This window comes from Phacochoerus africanus, chromosome 10 (assembly GCF_016906955.1).
Source record: "Phacochoerus africanus isolate WHEZ1 chromosome 10, ROS_Pafr_v1, whole genome shotgun sequence".
NCBI classification, from domain to species: Eukaryota; Metazoa; Chordata; class Mammalia; order Artiodactyla; family Suidae; genus Phacochoerus; species Phacochoerus africanus.
Window position 1 is genome coordinate 84,535,905 of NC_062553.1, and position 22,348 is coordinate 84,558,252.

The 22,348-nt window shown below is 37.4% G+C and overlaps 2 protein-coding genes across 4 annotated transcripts in view; one reads left to right on the top strand and one right to left on the bottom strand.

Moving 5' to 3' along the window:
• Nucleotides 1-20,217, bottom strand: part of USP38 (ubiquitin specific peptidase 38) — a 33,824-nt gene extending 13,607 nt beyond the window's left edge. Inside the window, exons 1-6 of one of the 3 annotated variants that reach the window (XM_047798348.1) lie at nt 19,000-20,215; nt 17,288-17,423; nt 9,977-10,106; nt 8,055-8,156; nt 3,496-3,654; nt 1,434-1,627 (exon numbers count right to left, since the gene is read on the bottom strand). In XM_047798348.1, coding sequence (XP_047654304.1) covers nt 1,434-1,627; nt 3,496-3,654; nt 8,055-8,156; nt 9,977-10,106; nt 17,288-17,423; nt 19,000-19,681 — 1,403 coding nt within the window. In that variant the 5' untranslated portion in view covers nt 19,682-20,215. Of the gene's footprint in view, nt 1-1,433; nt 1,628-3,495; nt 3,655-8,054; nt 8,157-9,976; nt 10,107-17,287; nt 17,424-18,999 lie in introns of all 3 variants that reach the window. The other 2 variants (XM_047798350.1, XM_047798349.1) reach the window with 2 other exon arrangements.
• LOC125137459 (late cornified envelope-like proline-rich protein 1) overlaps nt 20,040-22,348 on the top strand; it is a 44,819-nt gene continuing 42,510 nt past the window's right edge. Inside the window, exons 1-3 of the mRNA XM_047798135.1 lie at nt 20,040-20,112; nt 20,245-20,477; nt 21,798-21,869. Of these exons, the coding sequence (XP_047654091.1) occupies nt 20,040-20,112; nt 20,245-20,477; nt 21,798-21,869 (378 nt within the window). The remainder of the gene's footprint in view (nt 20,113-20,244; nt 20,478-21,797; nt 21,870-22,348) is intronic.

A 22,348-nucleotide genomic window follows, 5' to 3' on the forward strand; every position in this document is an offset into this window, starting at 1 on the left:
CATGAATTTGGTTAAATAAATTATGGTACCCCTATTTACTCAGAATGACACAGTTCTGTCATTGCCCTAACATGGGACTATTTCCACACAAATCATTAAAAAAAAAAAAGTAAGTGGCTGGAAAATAATATATAAATAAGATTCTTTATAAACATATTTAAAAAATGCATTTGTTTTTGTACTAGATAAATCTTATCATAGTACAAAAAACAAGTCTGGAACAATGCAGGCAAAACTATTAAAGTACCTTTGGGAATGAGAATGTCTGATTTTTATGTTATTTAGTTATAGTTTTTTTTAATCACAAAGAATTTACATATTACTAAAGAAATAAAATACGCTGTCTATTCTGAGATAGTATTATTGGCCACTGTACAATAAGATGTGCTCTTCTAACTGCAGCTGTCAGTTCTAACTGCTTTGCGTCTCTGCCTTCTCTCACATCTGTAAAATGAGAGGGCTGGATTAGATGACCTCTGGGGGTGAGACATGGATTATTTTAGTTTTATGCCTAGTATCACTTGTGTCTAAGAATATTTACATTTTATTAAAAAAAAAATCCCAAGTACAAACAAATCAAAAGACAAAACACTAAACCAAATGAAAAGCACCTTATTGATAGTATATTCTGAGGCTAGGAAATAAAATAAAGCTAAACTCTTCATCTTTCAGTTTATGAAGGGAGGCATAAAAACTTACACAGGCTTGGAACTCATTTTAAAAACACCTTTGGTCAAGTTCCATGTATTGGTACAGAAGAGAAAAATTCAACTGTATTTTTGTGTTTAGGAAAAGTTTACCATTATTTTGTACCTTTACCAATTGTATTCACATAGCTAACAACTCTGATTTCCTATTTGCTTGGCTGCAAAAGAAAATAAATTTGAAAGAAAGTCTATAAGATGGCAAAGAAAGAAACATGTCTGTTTATATATTTGTTCAGTATCCTTCAACCTGGGGTGGGGATGCAGAGCTTACATTTCCTTAGTAGCAACAAAGAAGTTACTGATCTGATAAACAGCAAAATATCTCTAAGCAGAAAAATACACGTCCACCTCAAGAGATAAACAGGTTAAAAAAGAAAAAAAAAACAAAAAAACACACTGTCTTATAGGGTAATAAATTAGTACTTGAAGACCCTTAAACTGTGAAATCAGCTCAATCAATCCCTCTGTTATATTAATAAATATCAGGTCAGAGTAATTCAAATGATTCAAAATGTAATATATAATATAAATATGAAGTAGAATTTTATAAGTTACCATTTTAAAAGTTCCTAAGCATCAAGAATAATTTCTTAAGGCAATTATATGAAAATATTGATATTTCTGCTATGTACAATAATGTGAAGGCAATACCACTACCTTACATTTCATCAGCATGTGTCAATTTCTACAGTTAAAATTTTAAAAAAAGTTCATATTTAAACTTACTCTGTGGCCATAAACAATGCTTGTATAACACTGTTCATATAACATGTATTCCCTAGGTTAATAAGACCAGTTTTCCCAGTTTCAGATTTTCCAGAAACTCTAGACAAGCAAGATGCCAAAGAATTGGATTGAGAAGTCCAGGCACTTTGATTGAGAATCAATTTAATCTTCTCTTCACTGGGCTTAGGAAAATCCTATAGATCATAAAGAGGAAAAACAGTGTAAAAATATACACTATTTTTTTGGCATTAAATTAACACCATAAAGAAGATTCTTCCGCTTTTAACTTTCTTTTCTCGCACTTAATTTTGGAATTACTTCTTAGTACCTGACCAGTCATCAAAAAATTGGGTTATGCTACAAGACAAAAATAACTGTCTCCTAAAATGAATAAATATCTCTTAATTGTAGAGTTTATTAATCTGAGCAATACTCAAGAACCAAGAATTCAAGTCTCATTTGAACTATTTATATTTCCTACTTGCCAGCAAAATGTTTTCAAAATTAAACTCTGAGATCAGGGAGTATATTGCAGTCCTATTCAAAGGCAATAGGATGAGGACTTAAATTAGCATACAACTGAATAAGCTAAACAATTTGCTTTCAAATTTTGTAATGAAAGTAAGAAATATCTCCTTTTCATTCACTACTAATATTTACCCAGTATTAACCCTTAGAAATAAAAGTTCAAAGTAATCAGTAGACAAAAAAGGAAAGCATCTAAGCACAGTTACCTCTGACTTTGAAAAATAAAACTCGACCTCATGTCTAAACAATATAGAAACGTATTACAAGTTTCTTCTGCACTTTGCGACATATGTGGTAAAATTTTAAGTGCAAGTGATTTCAAGCATGAGTAACTGATCGCTGGAGAATAAGGAAAGTTGCTAAAAATCACTAAGGCTTTTTAAAACTGCTAGTCACATCTAAGGTACTTAGATCTCAGAAAACAAACATTTTGGGAAGGAATTTTAATCTTCTGATTTGGCTGCTGTTGTTGCTAACAATTAATACAAAGTGCTTCCCTTGGTTTAAGAGGGAGATCCTGGCTTCTTCTGAGCCTATTTTAGTGAGCAGAATTTTCAACATGTAAAGCAGTGAAGAATGGCATTTAACAACAGCAACAGCTTTCATCTACGGACACAGCAACACTGTAGAAAGAGATTAACATGATCAAATCCATGACAAAAACCTTTTATACATAAAGACTTTTACTTCTCAAACGTCGAAGTGTCACACCAGTAGTACACATTAGTTGCTGAACAGTCTCATGTTATGGACTGAGTCAAAATTAGCTAACTATACAGTAAAAAGAACAAGTTCTGTGTATTCATTTCAGATACAGGAGAAGTAAAGATAATGAGACCTTATATTTTATTTCAAACTGCAAAAAGGAACATAATTAATAGAACTGATTTCTAGTAACTTCTGAGAACATCTAAGCTGAGGCAAGTTCTCCAATTCTTTTGCTAAATCCTGATTATGCAGTACATTTACTAAGAGGAAAGTGTGCTTATTGTGACTCATTTTTCAAGACTAACAGAATCAGTGCTTCTTAGATCCAGTATCTATACAAGGTTGAAAAACAGTAACTTCACAAATAATTCAAGTAAAGATTCTATGAAATATGGACATTCACGAATAATCCCTAGCAAAAATGAAATTAAAAAGAAAAGAGATGGATGTCAAATATTTAATTAAACTCTGTTTCCTTGTTTCTAAGATGTATCTTAACATTTCTGATATTAGAATGCACCTCTGATGTATTAACTTAATGTGGCATTTTTTAAAGCAAATTTCCCTCAAAAGCTGTTATGAATTTAAAGATATGCCTTATAACTGTTGGTATTGCAGAAGTGAAGAAAAATGGTTATTAATTTAGTCATAACAAATATGAGAGAGATTATGCCCCCCAAATCAGTGAACCCTGATTCCAACTGCATTTTTCAAACAAAAAGCATATTTCCATAAAATAGTATATTGAATAGCTGGTTACAGGGCTATTTCTTCACATTCATCTATTTATGCAGCTCCATAAATACCGGTGCAACAATCATCATACCTTTATTGCTTCCAGGATAGGTTCATAGAGATCTGGAAATCCAGAATAATGATACATCATACAGTGTATCAGTTCTGTTAACTGCACTAGGAAGGCTGTGCTAGAAGGCAGACCATCACTTCTGAAGGAGTGAACCAAATTAACTACATGAGGAACAATCTAAATAGAGAAAAAGACAAACATTCCTCAGTTTATACAGATTGGTAACAATTCTCTAGCCTACAAATGTAATGCAAATGGTACACCATCAGCAAGTATTTTTCTGTATGTTGTCACTGTCTTTTTCTAAAAAAGTTATTAAGTTAAAAATTTCTAGAATATCAGGGTAAATCTAATTTTTAATACATATAATTTTAATTCCACACAAAACCTTCTCATTCTTATACTCCATCTAAAAGGTAGAAACAAACTAAGGTACAAAATAGAAGCTTTCATCACTGCTGCCATTCTAAAAAATGGCTTTAGTTGAAAAATGTTAGGGCTATTCTAGTTACCAGATTATTTAATAGGGACAAATTTAAAAAAAAAATGTCTAGAATTAATGAAAGAGCTCCATCTAGTGTGAATTTTAGATTTTTTACTTGAAAGAATTAAACTCTGCACATTAAACTGTTTCACGAAAATCTTCAACATAACTTAAGCATGTAACTAAAATTACCGCTCAGGCTATAGCACTACCTCTATTTTAGATAAGGGACTAAGGTCTATTTTAGGGACAGTGTCCTATGTTAGAATGGCTATCCTTACTAACAACCTCCATTCCCCATCTCTGAAAAGAAGAGACAGTTCTAAAAATGAAGTGAATTAGGAATTCCTATCGTGGATCAGCAGTAACGAACCCAACAAGTATCCTTGAGGATGTGGGTTCGATCCCTGGCCTCGTTCATTGGGTTAAGGATCCGGCATTGCCGTGAGCTATGGTGTAGGTTGCAGACACGGCTCGGATCCCGCCTTGCTGTACCTGTGAGTAGGCCGTCAACAGTCGCTCCGATTCAACCCCTAGCCTGGGAACTTCCATATGCAGCAAGAGTGGCCCTAAAAAGGAAAAAAAAAATGAATCAGAAACTTTTATTATTTTTAAGGAATCAGGGTTAAAAATGAAAGAGAAATCAAAAGTGCTCATTGCTTATTAATATGTAGAAAACTATTAACATTGATAATAAGCACAACAATGTCCTTTCATTATAAAATTAAACTAAAAGTCAATACAGGGAGTTGGCAGCTCAGGAGGTTAAAGATCCGGCATTGTTACTGCTGTAGCTCTGGTTTGATTCCTAGACTAGGAATGTCATAGGCAAGGCAAAAAAAAAAAAAAAAGTCAATACAGAGAGCCAATCACAATATCTAAGAGGTTATTAACAAAATAAAATCAATTTAACAGAGTGGCTCATTTCATTGGTACAGTGTTATACTTGTTTTAACTATTAATTATAATCTGATACTACATACCTACATTTCACATGTAAAAACTGTCTTATTTTTTATTTGTAGAACTTGTTTTTGTATGTGTGTGTGTTTATGTGTGTGCATAGCAACATGGGAAAATATTATGTAACGGTAAATTTTAAAAGAAGGATTCCAAAACTGCATATAGATTCCAAATGTATATACAACCTTCTTAAAATACATAGGGAAAAAAAAAAGAATGGAAAACATAAAAATTATAGTGTGAAATTATGGGCAATTTCATGACATATTGCCCTAACTTCCTGTATTGTTATATTACCTTTCTGTGAAAGTTTAATTTTGTTGTAAATGAATTACATGCTTATTGTAAAGGAAAAAAATCTAACAATACAAATATGTATGAAGTAAAAAGAAAGTCTCTGTCCCATTCTCCTGTGAAAGACACTGCTTGCTGTGTATCACATCATGTAACACAACATGAAACATGTCATATTATATACCATAGGTGGGTGTTCTTTTTTATACATAAGGAACCATACCATATATACTGCCTAGAACTTTCCTTATTTCAATTAACAATCATCTCTTGCCTCAATTCACGCCCCTCCCAACTGGTCTCCCTGCTTCCACCCTTGCCCTTCTTCAGACTATTTTCAAAGTAGTCAAACCAAATAAAAAATAATATAGGACATTCTTTTTGGTTGCTAACTCATGATAAAAGCTAAGTTACAGCTCTATGGTCTTATCGTCAAACAGCAATAACAACAATTATAGTTAAATCCCACTCAACTTCCTCCCTTGCTATAAAAAGAAAATCATATTCTTAAATTAACACTGCTATTCTAATTCTGCTGTGTCTGGTTTTACTCTCATGCTTTGAAGTTTTAAATCACATTTTAGCTTTTGTACTACTTTCTTTAATCTTACCTCCACTGAATATATTAATGTGACCATAAAACCACCAGTTCCTAATGGTTCAATCTATTGCTATCATTTCCACATTTCAAAGGAAATCTGAATAATAATTTTGTTCCATAAAGCCCTATCTATATGATACTCTATTGCTAAAATAGTCAGAAATCCAAAATTACTGTTTCCTCAGAGGTGACAGGAAAAACAGATGGAAGAGAAAAGGAGGGAATTTTTAAAATGATTATTTAATTTACAATTCCAAATCTTCTAAAAGCTTTCCTAGTATAGATTGGATCCTTGCAGTCAGATAATATACATAGTTGTCTACTATTACATCTTAAATTGTAATAATTATCACCGATGCAGAAATAAGACTGTTCTTCACAAGCATATATACAGACGTCCAAGTAGACTATCACCTTCTAATGCCTGAAAGTTGATTTTTTTTCCTGAATGAGCAAATCTAAATATTTGTAGACATCACTGTGATACTCATTAAAATTAAGTTACTATTTGAGAAGATACATATAACTTTCTTAATTAGAAAGTTCGATATTTTTTCTTCTGTTTAAAGCATTCTTTCCACTTATAAAAAGCACTTTGGTACATAATATCACATGATATAACACTGATCTTGGTTTGCTCTAAAATATTCTAAACATATAATAAATAACAGTGCTGCTGATTCCAAATTATTGCTCATACTTCAACTCTTAAATCTGAGTCCTTTGCTGAGTTATTTAGAGTTATAGGTGATTTAACTACCACATGGCCCACCTCTAGATGCCCAAGTTAATTTTAATTGAGTAGCAGGTCAGCCTATACATAGTATGTAGACAGTAGTTAGGTCTTTGTTTTTAGACCTTACTAATAAGCCAGATCACAATTTTCACTTTTAGATCTGTTTCTTAAATGATTTCATATTTACTTATTTCAGTAGCCAAATATTTCAAAGTCAACCATTTGCCATTTCAATTACTTTTTTCAGAAAAAAAGCAGTATGAGGTAAGATCTCCTCCATCACTTAAAAAATTGAGCAAAGAAATAGGTTTAGAGTATAGCATAAGTGACTTATCAGAGAGATTAAGGAACGTCCTCAGTGTGGAGGGCAATAAACATTAGAATGGATGATTGCCTTCCCAGAAATTCTGAAAATAAATCTTTTCTCACACATCCTCCACATGATTGTGCCTGAGAACAAGGACATACCGTTGGTGTTTTTTTTCTACTCATGGAATATTTTGCTGGTATACCTGCTATTTTAGCTCAATTTGAGTTTTGCTTGTGTAATGGATATAAAGTTACTAACTGATGATCAAGCTCACCAATGAGGGCAAGTAACTGCAGAAATCACCCATCTTAAGTGATAATGTATAACATAATTACTTGTTAGTTAGGTTTATTTCTATTAAACCTGTAGATTTTCCCTCAGTGGAAACACGGCACTGAATAGCCTATGTGAGCACAAAATCTCTGAGGCTAGTTCTATTTCTAGCTAACAAGCAACAATGGAAATTCTGCACTTCATCAGTCTCCTATGAATTTGCTTGTGGTGAGTCAGTATTCCTAAGATTTTAACACTGTGGGTGTGTTGATAATGAGTTTCTAGTCCTGTAAAACTGAGAATCAGACCTTGGAGGAAGTGAGCAACCACATAAAGAACTGCTTTTCTGTGATGCCCTGGAGAGAAACATAGGTTCCCAGAATAACATTTTGTTGTTTCTTACCTGCAATAACTGATAATCAAGTATGCAAATCAAATCAAATCAAAACCAGGGATGTAGCTTGTTAAAAGTGGTAGGATTCTGGATATATTTTAAAGGTAGAATCAACAGAATTTGTAGGATATGGATTGAGAGAGAATGAAAAGCCCTAATTCTGGGCTGAACTCCCAAAGCAGCCAGGGGTTTTCAACCACTTTTCTCCTTCTATACTGTTCCCCCGTGCAACAGACAACCATCAGTGACACTGACATGTGACATCACTCATGTACAAGAGTAATTTTCAATGGCTGGTTGTGACTGCAAGTGGAGAGTTTTGGTGAGACCCAAACATTCTGAAAATGTATTCTTTGGAAGGAAATCTCACAATTTCAATTTTAAAAGAAATCATACAGTTACATGAAAACAACTGATATAGAACTTAACTACAATCTTTTCACAATATGCAAATATGCCTCAATACTAAACTGAAATTTTAAAACAAGTTTTTTAGTGTAGAAAGCTTGTGTCATAACTTACCAAATGAAACGCCTCTGGAGAATGCTGAAAACTAAGTAGCATGTGAGAAAGAACTGCAAGAGCACCGGGTCTCACAAGAGGAAACCAAAGGCGATTAAAAACCTTCAGAAAAGAGAAGACATCCACTTTAAGGGTTGGTAGGGAAATCATTAATCCAATTGGTGGTTATTTTCCTAGGGCCCAAAATTATTTATGTGACTACCTCCCTTCCTAATTAACAAGTAATACATGTTATTAAACTCTAGCAGAGGGAGAAAGCTGGGAAATAATATGACAGAGATCAAGGGAATATAAGGACCTAGCTAACTCATAATCCCCCGCCATCAAACCATGTTTACAAGGTGGTAGCTCCTTGGTCATTATTCACTGGGTTCATTCAACAAATATTTATTGAGCATCTACTATGCTTGGCAGTGATCTATGTACTGCTTTCTGTACTACTCTGTAACAGCAAATTAAAAAAAAGAAATCTCTGACCTTACAGGGCTTACTGTCTACAGGGTAGGTAGGGCAATAAAAAGTAAAATAAAAGTGGGAAGAGTTTCCTCCTGGCTCAGCAGGTTAAGGATCTGGCATGATCACTGCTGTGGCTCTGGTTACTGCTGCAGCATGGGTTTAAACTCTGGCCCAGGGAACTCACACATGAAAAAAAAAGGTAACATGGGAGAGAAATGCTATAAGAGCGGGGTATGTTGAATAAGGAATGCTGAGTGGCAAATGAAGTCTGTTATTTTATATAAGGAATTAAAAAAAAAGCCTCATTAAAAAGGTGACGCCTGAGTACAAAAAAACTGAAAGGAGGAAGTCTGGCAGATCAGCTGGGAGAAGAGTGTAATAAAGCAGGGCAAAGGCCCTGAGGCCTCCAGCCTGGTGAAGTGGAGCTATAACAATGAGGGCAGTGTAAGTAAAGCACAGGGACTGAGGCATCAATAGTGGGAGGCTGGGTGAGAGAAGGAGCAGTGGGCCAAATCAGGGAGGACTTCGTCTGACACCTGAAGGGGATCAAGGGCAGATGCAGCAGGCTACTGCAATCAGTACAGCAAAGGGTGAGAAGGATTTTGGACCAAGATGGTAGTGATGCAGCTGGTTAAAAGTGGTAGAATTTGGGGTATATTTTAAAGGTGGAGTCAACAGATTTGTAAGATATGGGCTGAGAGAGAATGAAAAGAGACCAAAATAGGTACAAGGTTTTTGGAGTGAGCACATGGAAGGATGAAATAGTCATTTAAGATGGGGAGGACCAGATCCGAGGAGAAAAATCAGGGGTTAAATTGTGGATAAGTCGAGTTTGAGATCCAAGTATAGAAAGTTGATACATAAATATGGGGTTCATGGGAAAATAATTAACTAGAAATATAAACCCTCAGTCATTAACTTAGCCATGGGTGGCTGTGAGTATGGACTGAGAAGCAAGTGAACCAGAGATGAAACCCTAAGGCACTCTAAAGTTAGAAAGATCCACTAGAGGAGACTGAGAAGCCAGTGAACTAGGACAAAAATCAAGAGAGTATAATGTCCTGGAAACTAAGGGAGGAAAGTGTTTCAAGATGGAGTATCAACTATGTCAAATGACTAACGGGTCAAATGAGAGGAGGCTTGAGAAATAACTCCTGAGTTAAGCAATACTGGAAAGCATTGGTGTCAAAGACAGTTTTGGCAGAAAAATGGTGGTAAAAGCCTGATTAGTTGGGATTCAAGAGATAATGGGAGGAATGTGTCCTCATATTAAACATTCAAAAACAGCAAAATTATTTAATTACCTAATCTTAAGCAGCAATTTAAATTTCTAAACTCCATTCAAAATTATTATTCAAAAGAAAACTAAAAATAAGATCATATTCAAAAGGGTCCAACCCAAAGATAAAAAGACTGATTATATGAATCCATACCTTCTAATAATAGATCTATATACCACCACTTACCAGTTCTATTTTCAGTAAAGTAACATCTATCAAAATAGTAAACTTCTGGACAGCTGCCAGTCCTTTCAAGAGTGCAATCACCCATGTGTCTACATGCTGAGCCAATGGCCAGGACAGCCAGTCAATCATTCTGAAAATTGAAGGAAAACAAAACTATCAGTATTGAAAATATCTTCAACATTACTGAGTTAGGAAAAACAAGAGTTGTAGACAATCACTCACTTTGTGATTCAATATTTACTGGGCTTTTTTGTGAATAGCACTATTTAAGATGTAGAAATGAATATAATGGGGGGGTTTACTCAAGAAGTTTCTAATCTTGTAAGCTGATAGTTTCCTATATAACATATTTGCATAGACAGAATTTCTGACAAACTACCATTTTGCATAAATTCAAGTTTTAAATTTGTGCTATACAGTGGCCTAATATATCAAGAATTTATTAGGCAAATTTACTCTAGGAAGAACAGTTCAAATATGGCTATGTGAACTAAGACATATGGATATGAACCAACATTTCTCCTTTCTGGTGATTACAGTCTAAATATGAAAGTACACTCTTAAAAAAGACTATTGAACTGTGAAACAGGTCTCTTCATTCCTTTCAAAATCCTATTATATAAAGACAATGAAAAGAAACTCCAAACAGATAAAAGGGCACTAAATGTGTAAATATTCAAATGGCCTCATTTTGTATTAATGAGTGTTTTTCTTCTTTTTTTTTAGGGCCACACCTATGGCATATGGAGGTTCCCAGGCTAGAGGTCGAATCAGAGCAGTAGCCCCTGGCCTACACCATAGCCACAGCCAACGAGGGATCTGAGCCGAGGGATCTGAGCTGCATTTGCGATCCACATCACAGCTCACAACAACGCTGGATCCTTAACTCATCGAGCAAGGCCAAGGATTGAACCCGAGTTCTCATGGATACCAGTCGAGTTTGTTAGAGTTCATTAACTGCTGAGCCACGATGAGAACTCCAGTGTTTTTGAGTATCAGCCCAATTTAATGGTAATACAGGTTAAGTAATATGGGGTATGATGGAGATTATAATGTGTTAGACATCAATCATAATGAAGAAAACCGGTACAAGCCTTGTGGAAAGTAATTGGGCCAAATGTTCATATTATTTCATCTAGCAATCCAATTTGGAGGAATGTGTAATTTAAAAAAAAGAGTAAAATAAACCAGGTGTTTAAAGTCAGAGTGACTTGGTTTAAAAATCTCAATTTACCATTTATTAGCTAGGTGACCCTAAATACCTATATAATTTATGTAGCTTCTTTGTGTCTCAGTTTCTCATCTGTAGATAGATAAACATGCTTATTTTATAGGGCTGAAGTGAAGGTTAAATGAGTTAACATACGACACTGGAAATGCTCACTGTGAGTATCTCTCTGCCACCAAATACTAACACATGTGGCAATAAATAAATACCTTGATTGTACAAAAGGTCAAATATAAAAACTAAGTACATAAACACATTACCAAAAGAATAACTAACACTTTAAAAGCACTGATTTTTATATTGACATTATAAACTATCTACATGAATAATGAAGTGTTACTGTTACTTAGGTTTTTGCTCTTAAGATTAAAATGTTCCATCAGACATTAAGTCCAAAGTGGCTCCAAAGTCCAAAGGCATTTTATTACAACTTATCTGTATGTTCCCTCTGGTCCCTACATACATTTTATTGCCCTTTTTGTTTTTCTGGCCATCTTCTTCCAATAATGATAGTTTTAAGTCATTAAAGTAGTCCCTGACAGCCATTCCACTGTCAACTGCTGTTAGTCTGTTTTTTATAAGACTGGGGCCACTCTACATACATGGAGCAGAAAGCAGAAAAATTTGTCTTTGTGTACAAAGAGTATAATTACTGCAACACTGCTTATGATACTGGAAAAAAATGCGAATTATCTCAATGTCCATCATAAAGATATGCTAAATAAACTATGGTTAATGTAGCATTTTAAAGAATGAGAATAGATCAGTATGAACAGGATCTGAGATAATGCTGATTTAAAAAGGAAAAAAACTCCCAATAAATCTTTTTTTTTTTTTTCTCTTTTTTTTAGGCTGCACTTGCTGCATGTGGAAGTTTCCAGGCTAGGGGTTGAATCAGAGCTGTAGCCGCTGGCCTACGCCACAGCCACAGCAACAAGAGATTTGAGCTGCGTCTGTGACCTACACCAGAGCTCATGGCAATGCCAGATCATTAACCCACTGAACGAGGCCAGGGATTGAACTCGAGTCCTTAGGGATACTAGTTGGGTTCAATATCGCTGAGCCAGGGGAACTCCCCAGTAAATCTTTTTAAAACTGTGTCTTTTGTTGTTGCTGCTGTTTAAAAGAAAACATGTGACTACATATTGTTGTTGTTTTAGCATAAACAGGTACACACACAAAAGAGGTGGTTTAGAGATGGAATATTATATAAGCACATCTCTTTGGCTCTATGGACTTTGCCCCGTGGGGAGCAAGCCCTAGAGCAGAACCAGACTGGGCTCTCTGGCACTCGGGGCCCAAGGCCAGAACTCCCTGCAGTTCAGGTCTAAGGGGAATATTAGTAAAGAGTGAGGGGACAGAGTAGGAAATTCCACTTGGTCAAGGCTTTTCATTCTCCCCAATGTCCTAATCAGCTTCTATCCTCCCCGTTTCCACCCTGCCATTCTCAGAAGCCTCTAATCTTTACCTTACCCCATGTGTATCCAATCTCCTGACTACTCTAAAGATATTTCAAGTCAGAAGTAACATGAATTAGACGCCATTCATTCAAAAAGTATTTGAGTGTCTATTACCTAACAGGTACTGTTAAGTGCTAGGAATATCAGAGTCAAGATATGGTTTCTGCCCTCAAATTGTTAAGGAAAGTTAGGAAATTTGTCAACAGTCACATAGTAAGTAGGAATACCGGTGTCTGAACTACGCTCTGCTGGTGTATAATACAATATTTATAAGCTACATGTCAATTACATTCCAGTCTTGCTTCAATTTGATTGGACTTGCATATGCTCAAATCCACTCAGGCATAGGCACTGTAGAATGGGTTATTTTTATGATTACTATGGTAATCTTATCCACCACGTATTGGTTACAATTTGAATTTTAAGGACACTTAACCCTGATATGCCGATTTAATTTCTTACTATTTAAAGAACATTTAGCTGCAGTTGTAATAAATCTTGTTTCCTCCGTCAGATTGTGGGCTTAAGAACAGAGACCTTGTTTTGTTTTTTAATCTTTAATCTTTGATCTGCACTGAAATGGAGCTCAAATTTGCTGACTAAATGAAACCATTTCTCTCTATAGCTAAAAAAATACATGCAACTTGAAAATCTTAAATTAAAAATGGCAATTTATTATGAAAGGCCACAAAATAGATTAATTCTTAATTTGTAGAGAATAGAGCCAATTTTCATGTTTAGATGGCAGCTTAAAGACTAGGTCCAGCCTTCCGTTTTATTTGTTCCAATGTTTTACAAATTAGAAAACATCATATAAAAAATTGGATTTCAGGTTTCTTTGGAAAAATAAGAGTAGCAACACTGAACTCAAATTTCCCTCTGACAACAAGATCACTAGAGTTGAGAATGAGTTTTCTTTTTTAAAAGGTACTTTGTACTTCATTCCCTATTATTTCAGTTACACCTGGCCGATTTCATACTTTAATGTTACTTATCTGGTTCTGGTACCATACCTGCATTTGCATTTCTTTGGATTACAGAAAATGACAGTAAAGCTTAAGTGCTGTGTGTGGAGAAGTACAGAGCACGGGGAAGTATAAGGTGGAAATACGATAAGAGTGAACATTACTATACTTTTCAATTACATTTGCAATAAATTGGAAAAGCAATACAAAAAACTGGGGCACAACTTCCCACAGAAACAAATAGGTAAAAATTCATTTCCAAATACATCTTAAAGATAAAAAAATTCATAAGTTGGATACTATGGTTGTTTTGAAAACGTTGAAATATTAAGATTGCCATATGCAGCACTGTAAATCCACTAAGAAAAAAAAGAGGAAAAAAGATTAAGAGTGCCTGATACCCAGAGGTGGAATTTGCATTTAATTAAGTGATGCAAGTCATTGCTGTTTTCTGATCAGAAGGGAAAAACGAGTAGATGAGGATGACTTAGAGAAGAGAGAGAAGTCACTGCTGACAAGAAGACCAACTAGAAGGCGCTGTTGCAATGACTCATGGCAGGTAATAAAATAATGTCTTCCATTATTATTTAGGCAATGAAGGTAATGGACCAACTGATGTCTAATTTTACTTTCAGCTGTGAAATCTAATTCTTTGAATCTTCCTATTTTACTTAAGAGGACAACATAGTTTATGATACCTTCATCTCAAAGAGAAATTTTAGTGCTGCTGCAATCATACTGACAAAGGAATGCTGTGGACTAACAGGACATGGCTGTCTCATTACAGAGAGGATGGATGAGATAAAGAGTGTTTCTTAAAAGCAAATGAATAGGAGTTCCCGCTGTGGCTCAGTGGAAATGAATCTGACTAGTATCCATGAGAATTTGGGTTTGATCCCTTGCCTCGCTCAGTGGGTCAGGAATCTGGTGTTGCTGTGAGCTGTGGTCTATGTCTCAGATGTGGCTTGGATCCCATGTTGCTGTGGTGTAGGTTGGCAGTTGTAGCTCTGATTTGACCCCTAGCCTGGGAACTTCCATATGCTGTAGCCATGCCCCCACCCCAAAAGGAAATTAACAATGAGAGCTTTACATAGAAATTTGGAAATTAATTACATATAGATGAGAACTGATAAAAGGAAAAGGAAAATAACAGATAAAAGGAAGAGAATCTTAACTTTGATATAACAGGACTTTTAGAATTGCAAGAACTATGAATACAAAGATACAAGAAGATGGGAATAAAATACAGATCACCAAATGTGGCACGGAGAGCACCCTAAATTGAAAGCAGTGGGATAGAGACTACACAACAGGAATAATATTTACACAGAGTTTTCACCAATATAGAAAACATTTTCACAAACCTAATGAATTTAAAGAGAGAATGAGCAAAAAGAAAGTGGAAGTAAAAGTTTCAGGCAAATTGATTCAATTACATTGAAGACAACAAAGAAGAAAGAAGATAAACTAGAAGAGAAAGGCCTTTTAGTCTTTTTTTTTTTTTTTTGGTCTTTTTAGGGCCGCACCTGTGGCATATAGATGTTCCCAGGCTAGGGATCTAATTGGAGCTGCAGCTGCCAGACTATGTCACAGTGACTCAGGATCTGAGCCGTGTCTTACCTACACCACAGCTCATGGCAACACCAGATCCTTAACCCAATGAGTGGGACCAGTGATCGAACCTGAATCCTCATGGATTCGAGTTAGGTTCGTTACCAGTGAACCACAATGGAAAGTCCAAGAAAGGGCTTTTTAAATACTGGAAAAGGGAAGAAGCTGCAGAAGATCAACGTCTCCAAAGTTTGTGTTATAGAGAGTGAGATTTGCACACATGTAGCTTTCTGAGAATCTATAATACTTGAATTTATATGTTACCTCATGACAGCAATTTATAACAGGTGCGTAGAAACCCTCTGTTACAAATCCTCAATTTAAATGTTATCAATACACACATACACATGCACACACGAAAAAAATAGAAAAAAATTACAAAATAAAAACATAGTTATGAAACAAGAATAGGTGGATGAAGATTAATGAGAAAAATACAGTCATTGGAATGAAGAAACTCAGAACTGGAACAATCTCTATAAATGAGCACCTTAATTTTTAAAGGAAAAAATAGTAAATTCTAAGACAGTATTGAGGCTCTTCCCCTTAGATCTCCACAAGGTTCGAATCCTCGTTTCCTCTATGTCTTTACTTCATGGTTACCTTCTCAGTAAGGCCTTCCTCATCTATCTCATTTAAAATTTCAAACCCCATTCCCCACGCTTCATCCCTTTTCCTATCTACTTTTTTTTTTGTCAAAAACACTATAATTATCCACAATACTAAATGACTTTTACTTATATTTAATCAAATCTAAAACAACATCAATTTTAGGGTGTACAATTAGGCAAGAAAAGTCCTGCCATTTAAATTAGAATACCAATGACTATGCATTTCCACATTTTAACATCTCTGAAGTCAGGATGCATCTTGTAATCAATGAAATATGTTATTAGGTACTATCTGCCTTCTCAACTAGAAAGTAAGCCCACAAGGACAGATATTTCTACCCATTTGTTCAATGAGTTTTTAAACACTGCTTGGTACTCACAGTAAGTGCCCAATATGTGAGATCTGAATAGCTGAATGACCGAATGACTGAATTAATAAAAACACGAGAGTTTTAAGAAGTATAAAAAAAATTAAATTTACGGAGTTTCCGTCGTGGCACAGTGGTTAACAAATCCGACTAGGAACCATGAGATTGCGGGTTTGAACCCTGGCCTTGCTCAGAGGGTTAAGGATCTGGCATTGCCATGAGCTGTGGTGTAGGTCGCAGACTCAGCTCGGATCCCGCGTTGCTGTGGCTCTGGCACAGGCAGGTGGCTACAGCTCCGATTAGACCCCTAGCCTGGGAACCTCCATATGCCGCGGGAGCGGCCCAAGAAATGGCAAAAAGACCAAAAAAAAATTAAATTTGCACCTAGAAATATAATAATAAAACTGTAAAACATCAAGGATAAAGAAAAAGGCATAAACATTACCAGAAGAGCTAACTACTATACAAAGAAATGATAATCAGATTGATAGCAGACCCCACATCAACAACAATAGATGCCAGACGATAAGGCAGTATTATATTCAAAATGCTAAAAGAAAATGACTATCAAATTAGAATTCTGTATCTTGCCAATCATCTATTTGAGAATAAGCAAGAAAATATACATTTCAAACAAAGGCTATGAAACTATTACCCTAGAGGTCCTGGCTGAAGAAAGTGAAAGTAAGTAAAAGTATATACTTTAGCTGGAGAAAAAAAAAGATCCCAGAGGGAAGAGATAGGTTGCAGGAAACAATAATGAGCAAAGCAACTAGTAAAATGTACTGCTAATCCAACCAACTCTTGACTGTACAAAAAGTGTATATATCTGTTATGTTTTGGGAATTAAAAAAGCTGAACTGAAAATAGATTTATGAACTACTGGGATGCCTATCAAGCCTATAGTAAGGTAAACAAATCTTTCAACTAATTTAGCAAATCTTTATATTCTATTCCATGATTTCAGATTTAAATATTTCTCCAAGGTTTCCATTATCCACAAAATACAGGAAAATTTCTCCTCTTCTCCAATCTACAATTACTGTCTATGGTGTTATAAAGAAGTACCTGCAAAGAGCTTGGGTCATACTTGCATCTTTTACATTTGGATCCGTGGTAAGGCTCCTGATGAGAACTGTAATCATCTGAAGAGGAATGTGCTGCACAAGGCTTGCCAATGCTACAGATGGTTCAAATGATGCATCTGTTTTTTAATAAAAAAGGAAAAGGAAAATAGCAAGAAGGTTCAAGTGAAGTGTTTAGAGAAAACAACAATTTACCACCCACCTCCTAAAATGTAACTGGAGCAAAAGTGTTAATCAGAAAGCAGCTGTTACTTTCCACCTCATGGGTAAACTCTAACACACAAGGAATGTTAAACTGCAGAAATGAGAGATTAAGAGTGAGCAGTGCTCATTCCACAGACATAAATGCTTCAATATATAAACTATTCTTCAGTATCACCATGTTTAGCTCACAAGTTACTTTACTTTCTTGCAGTATTTAATATCATTATTTTCGTGCTAAAATACTCATTTCTAAGGCAGTAGTCAGAAAAGAAATGCAAGGTATTTAAATTCATTTAAATTCCCATTTTAGACCTTCCAAAATAATTTACATCTTAGTTACAGTAATCACCACATTAAGGGAAAAATTTTTTAAATCTCTTAAAGATGTAGAAATTGAGGTGAATTTTAGGGGGACTTTGCTTAAACTACATAAAGATTAAGGAAATCCAAGGTGAGCACCTTTACTGCTTCAGCTGAAAAAGTTCTGGAGAAATCTGTTCTAGCAACACAGACAATACAAGATCAATTACAATTAAAATATAAACCAACTTGGATACTGCAAATATATAATTGGCAATTTTTTCATTAAAATATTCAATCTATCAAAAAGCATGGAGCCTGTTAAAACTCTACTCTTGTTTCTGATTCTCAAGATAAAAGGATACTTCCTTTACAAGTTCAGTTTTGAACAACAGCCAGAGAATAGCTGTACCAAGCAAAGAGGGAGGGGAGGAACACAGTTTTGGATCTACTGTTTCACAACTTACAGAGCTGGAAGTGCCATGTCTGAACAAGGAATGTCAACGCACATGTTAAATTCCTGGCAATAAAGCTCTTTCCTGCTAAGTACCACTTAACCTCTCCCGGATTTCTAATGACACAGCTGATGGGCTATTTACACCTGGAACTCAAAAACACCTATTTAAGCCTTCATTTGCCTTCCCTTCACTCATTTCACCTGTATCCACTCTCACAAACTACTGTAGGCAGAAAACGGCAATATGCAAGAACTACATAGTTAAATAGGATAATCAGTAATAAAACAAATGCCATCCTCCATGAATTAAAAAAAATCAGAGAATTCAGAAACTAAGGAACAACTCATTCCAACAAGGTGACAGAGTCACAGCACAGTAATAATATGGTAAACATTTTTATGCGGCTATTAGTCACTAATGAATAGGAGCTTTATATAGTAGCTGTCATTGGCAAAGCATTCCATAACTTGAGCAAAGGCTGGGTAATTAAGCAACCTGTTTTGCTCCAAAGGTCTTAGACTGACGTTCTCAACCTTTAAAACAAAAACACTGACTGTTTTTTAAGGTCCAACGTGACAGCCAGAATAGGGCAGTGGATGGGAATATGGATGAGAGTATTAAGAATGTTCTCCCATTAAGATGTTTTCAGAGCAGGGAAGCAAACGCGGTGTGTACATGAGAGGCACATATTAAATTTCCAAGAGAGATTTTCTTGGGGTGTAAGGACCCTTACCTGTGGAAGAAATGCTTGCAAAAACTTCTTGCAGGGAAGGCAGCAGGGTGGAGGGCTCCCCCTTCCAGATATTCTGCAGCAAGTTACTCACTTTTGTCACCTGTGAGACATATTCCCGCAGCTCTTTCTCCTGGGTGGACACGCACTGGAAGTGGCCTATCGTTCGAACCAGCTGTTGACAGAAAGTGATGGACAACTTCCCCTTGGGGATGCACTGCACGAAGTCGCTCAGGAGGTCGCTGAGTCGGGCGCACAGGTGCGGCTCGGGCCTCTCACACACCATCCGATGCACCTCCACCTGCAGCAGGCTGAAGAGGTCCAGCACCGAGGGGCAGCTCATGATCAGTTTCAGGCCGTTGTGAATGTAGTCCAGGATGGCTACGTCCTTCCTGTCCAGCGAGTGGTAGCCCTGCTGAAGGAGGCCCAGCACGAAAGTCTTATTGAAGAAGGACTCGAATTCTGGCCGGTGGTACCGCGCGTAGGCCTCCAGCACTTGGTGGCCCACTTGCCGCTGAAAGGGGTCCTGGCCCTCCAAGATAAGCCGGGTCGTCAGGTCAAACATGGCCTCGCACTGCGCCTCGTCCAGCCAATTCTCCGCCGACTCCACCACCTTCCTCACAATCACCCGTTTTAGGGGCAGGGGGTGCGAAGAGCTCACCAGGCCCTCCAGGATCTTGTCCATTGTCGCCACGCTGCAAAGCCAGGGCCAGGTGGTAAGGAGCGGGCAGCCACAACCCCGAGGTGTGCCTGGAGAAACCCGGGACGGAGGTGAATTTGGAGAGCAGCAGCTGGACCGACCACCGCCACTGCCTGCTCAGTAGCCTCATTTATCGGGCAGAGAGGGCCATCCAAGCCCGGGCGGGAGTTGGCAAGCCTGGGGCGCTTAAGAACCGGCACCGTCAGCGGTGGGCCTAAGAAGCCAGAGGCCCACACTCCGCCGCTGCCCCGGGCCCGCGGTCCCCTTCAGCATCAGCGCAGAGAGGCCAGCGGGGCCCCCCGGAGGCGGCGGACGTTCAGGCCCCGGGGCTTAGAGCGGGTAGATGAGGAAGTGCGCCTCCGCGACCCGTGGCAGGTGTGGGCGTCCGGACTCCAACAGGTCGCGGGATAAAACCCGCCCTGGGTAGAGTCAAGAGCCGCTGTCACAGAGGGTGCCGGATCTGCCGGGGAGAAGTGGAGGTGGACACCCTTGACCCGGATGCAGAAGTGCAGCAAACAGGAAGTGAGGGAAATCGGAACTTCGGAAAGGCCCGCCCCTCCGCCCCTCCGCCCCTCCGCCCCTCCGCCCCTCCGCCCCTCCGCCCCTCCGCCCCTCCGCCCCTCCGCCCCTCCGCCCCACCCTTCACCCTCCTTCTCCGCCCCAGCTCGTTTACACACTCCCGTGCTGCGCTCGGGGGCCCGCCCCGCCCCTTCGGTGCTACGCAAGCGCGGCTGCCACTCGTGGAGTCGCGCGGCGACGCCCCCATCGCAGGGGATCCTTTGTAAGTGGTAGGCGGCTTTTCTGGAGGCGCGGCCAAGGAGCGGAAGTGTTAGAAGTGGCTGCGATTCTGGGATTCCCACCTTCCGATCTCTGGATCTCTGTCCGTTCTGTCTCGGTCAGGTTGCTTGTGATAGGCTGATAAAAGTTTATTTATGTAAAATCTTGTTAATGAGAAAGTTTTGGAAGCAGGAATAGAAAAGCATTTGGGGAGAAAGTAAGGAAAAGAACTCAGAATTCAGATTGAAGGCAAATCGTTTAAGGTCTTAGATCTTTCATCAGTAAATGAGCTAGGGTTCCTAAATGCCAGTGCTTTACTCTTACATTGTGGTAAGGGATGTGTTGGCGACAGTATACATTTGGAGACAGTTGTCAATAGAGGTTTGCTTTAGCAAGCTTTTTAGCAAATCTCTTTCTCTCTCTCTCTCTTTTTTTTATTTGTAGGGCTACACCCGTGGCATATGGAAGTTCCCAGCCTAGGCGTTGAGTTGGAGCCACAGCAATGCTGGATCTGAGCTATGTCTGTGACTTACACCACAGCTCGCTGCAACGGGGTATCCTTAACCCACTGAAGAGGCCAGGGATGGAACCTGCATCCTCAAGGAGCCCAGTCGGGTTCAAAGGTTCTTTACCACTGAGCCAGATGGGGAACTCCAGCAAATCTCTTTTAAATGAGGTTTTATGGCATATGGAAAATTTGTAAGTTGTCCAGAAAATGGGTGGAGAGTAAGGTAAATGATAGGTGAGAAAGAACGAAAGAGTATTTTGAAAAATAAAATACAAGCTTAAATTTTCATAATGTTTATATGTATGCTAACACTGAAGATGGTTTATAATGAAGAACAGATGAAGTCATCCTCCTTGTAGTCTTTCAAGTTAAACTGCAAAGATTCACAGTAAGAATTTAGTCTTTAATCAGAGGCCTTTAAATTGGAAAATATTGCCTAATTATAGCCCTGTTAAGACTTCACCAATGTAATTGTGAAATCATTAGTGGCCTGTGATACAGACAAAACTTTAAAAAATGGTTCATTTAAAGTATCCATTGGAAAAATGAACAAAATTGTAAGCTGTTTACTTTGCTAAATAGTGTTTTGGTTTTTACCAGCTTATAAAATGGTTATACTGGTATATTTAACACAGCAATTAGGGTAATCTTAAAAAGAATAGCAGTTTAGAGGAGGTAGGAGCTGGGTAGAGAAAACCAGAGACTGAGTTTTCAGGAAGAGATAGAAGATAAAAGAGAAATGTGGTAATTGATGGGTCTAAAAAGCAATCTTGCTACAACACAGGAATAGCTTTGGAACTTTTTCTTTTCCAATAGATGGAAGATAAAACTACGGAGAAAAGTTTGGCTTTGCTGGGAATGGTGCCAGTACTGGAAGACAAAAATAAGGTAGAAAGCAAAGTATTATGGATGAATTCCTCCGTGGATTTGTTGATATCCTGTAACATATACTAAGATGTAAAAGTGAAAAATACTCTGCTTTACATCCTGTGTTATGTGATAAGGGAAAGGAAACAGAATGTTAGTTTTATATATATTGATATATAATCTAAGCAAATTATTACACATTCATAATGAACTAAGCAGGAAATGCTTATGTCAGTTGCAGCCCAGTTCCTATAACTAGTCATGTGGTTATAATTGGTATTTATAACAACCTTTTCCAACTATCTATTCTGTCTTCTCTTTTCTGTCAACAAGTGCCTCAGATGGTTGTGGTTCTTTGCATGGTGGGGTGACCCAAACCTTCACTCCTGAAGAGTTTCAACCATTAGTAGTCCTGCCTGGATTGATTATTGTAGATTTCCATTGACTTTAATAACACAGCATGATCATACTAAGATATGCATTAATCTCTTCTATTCCAG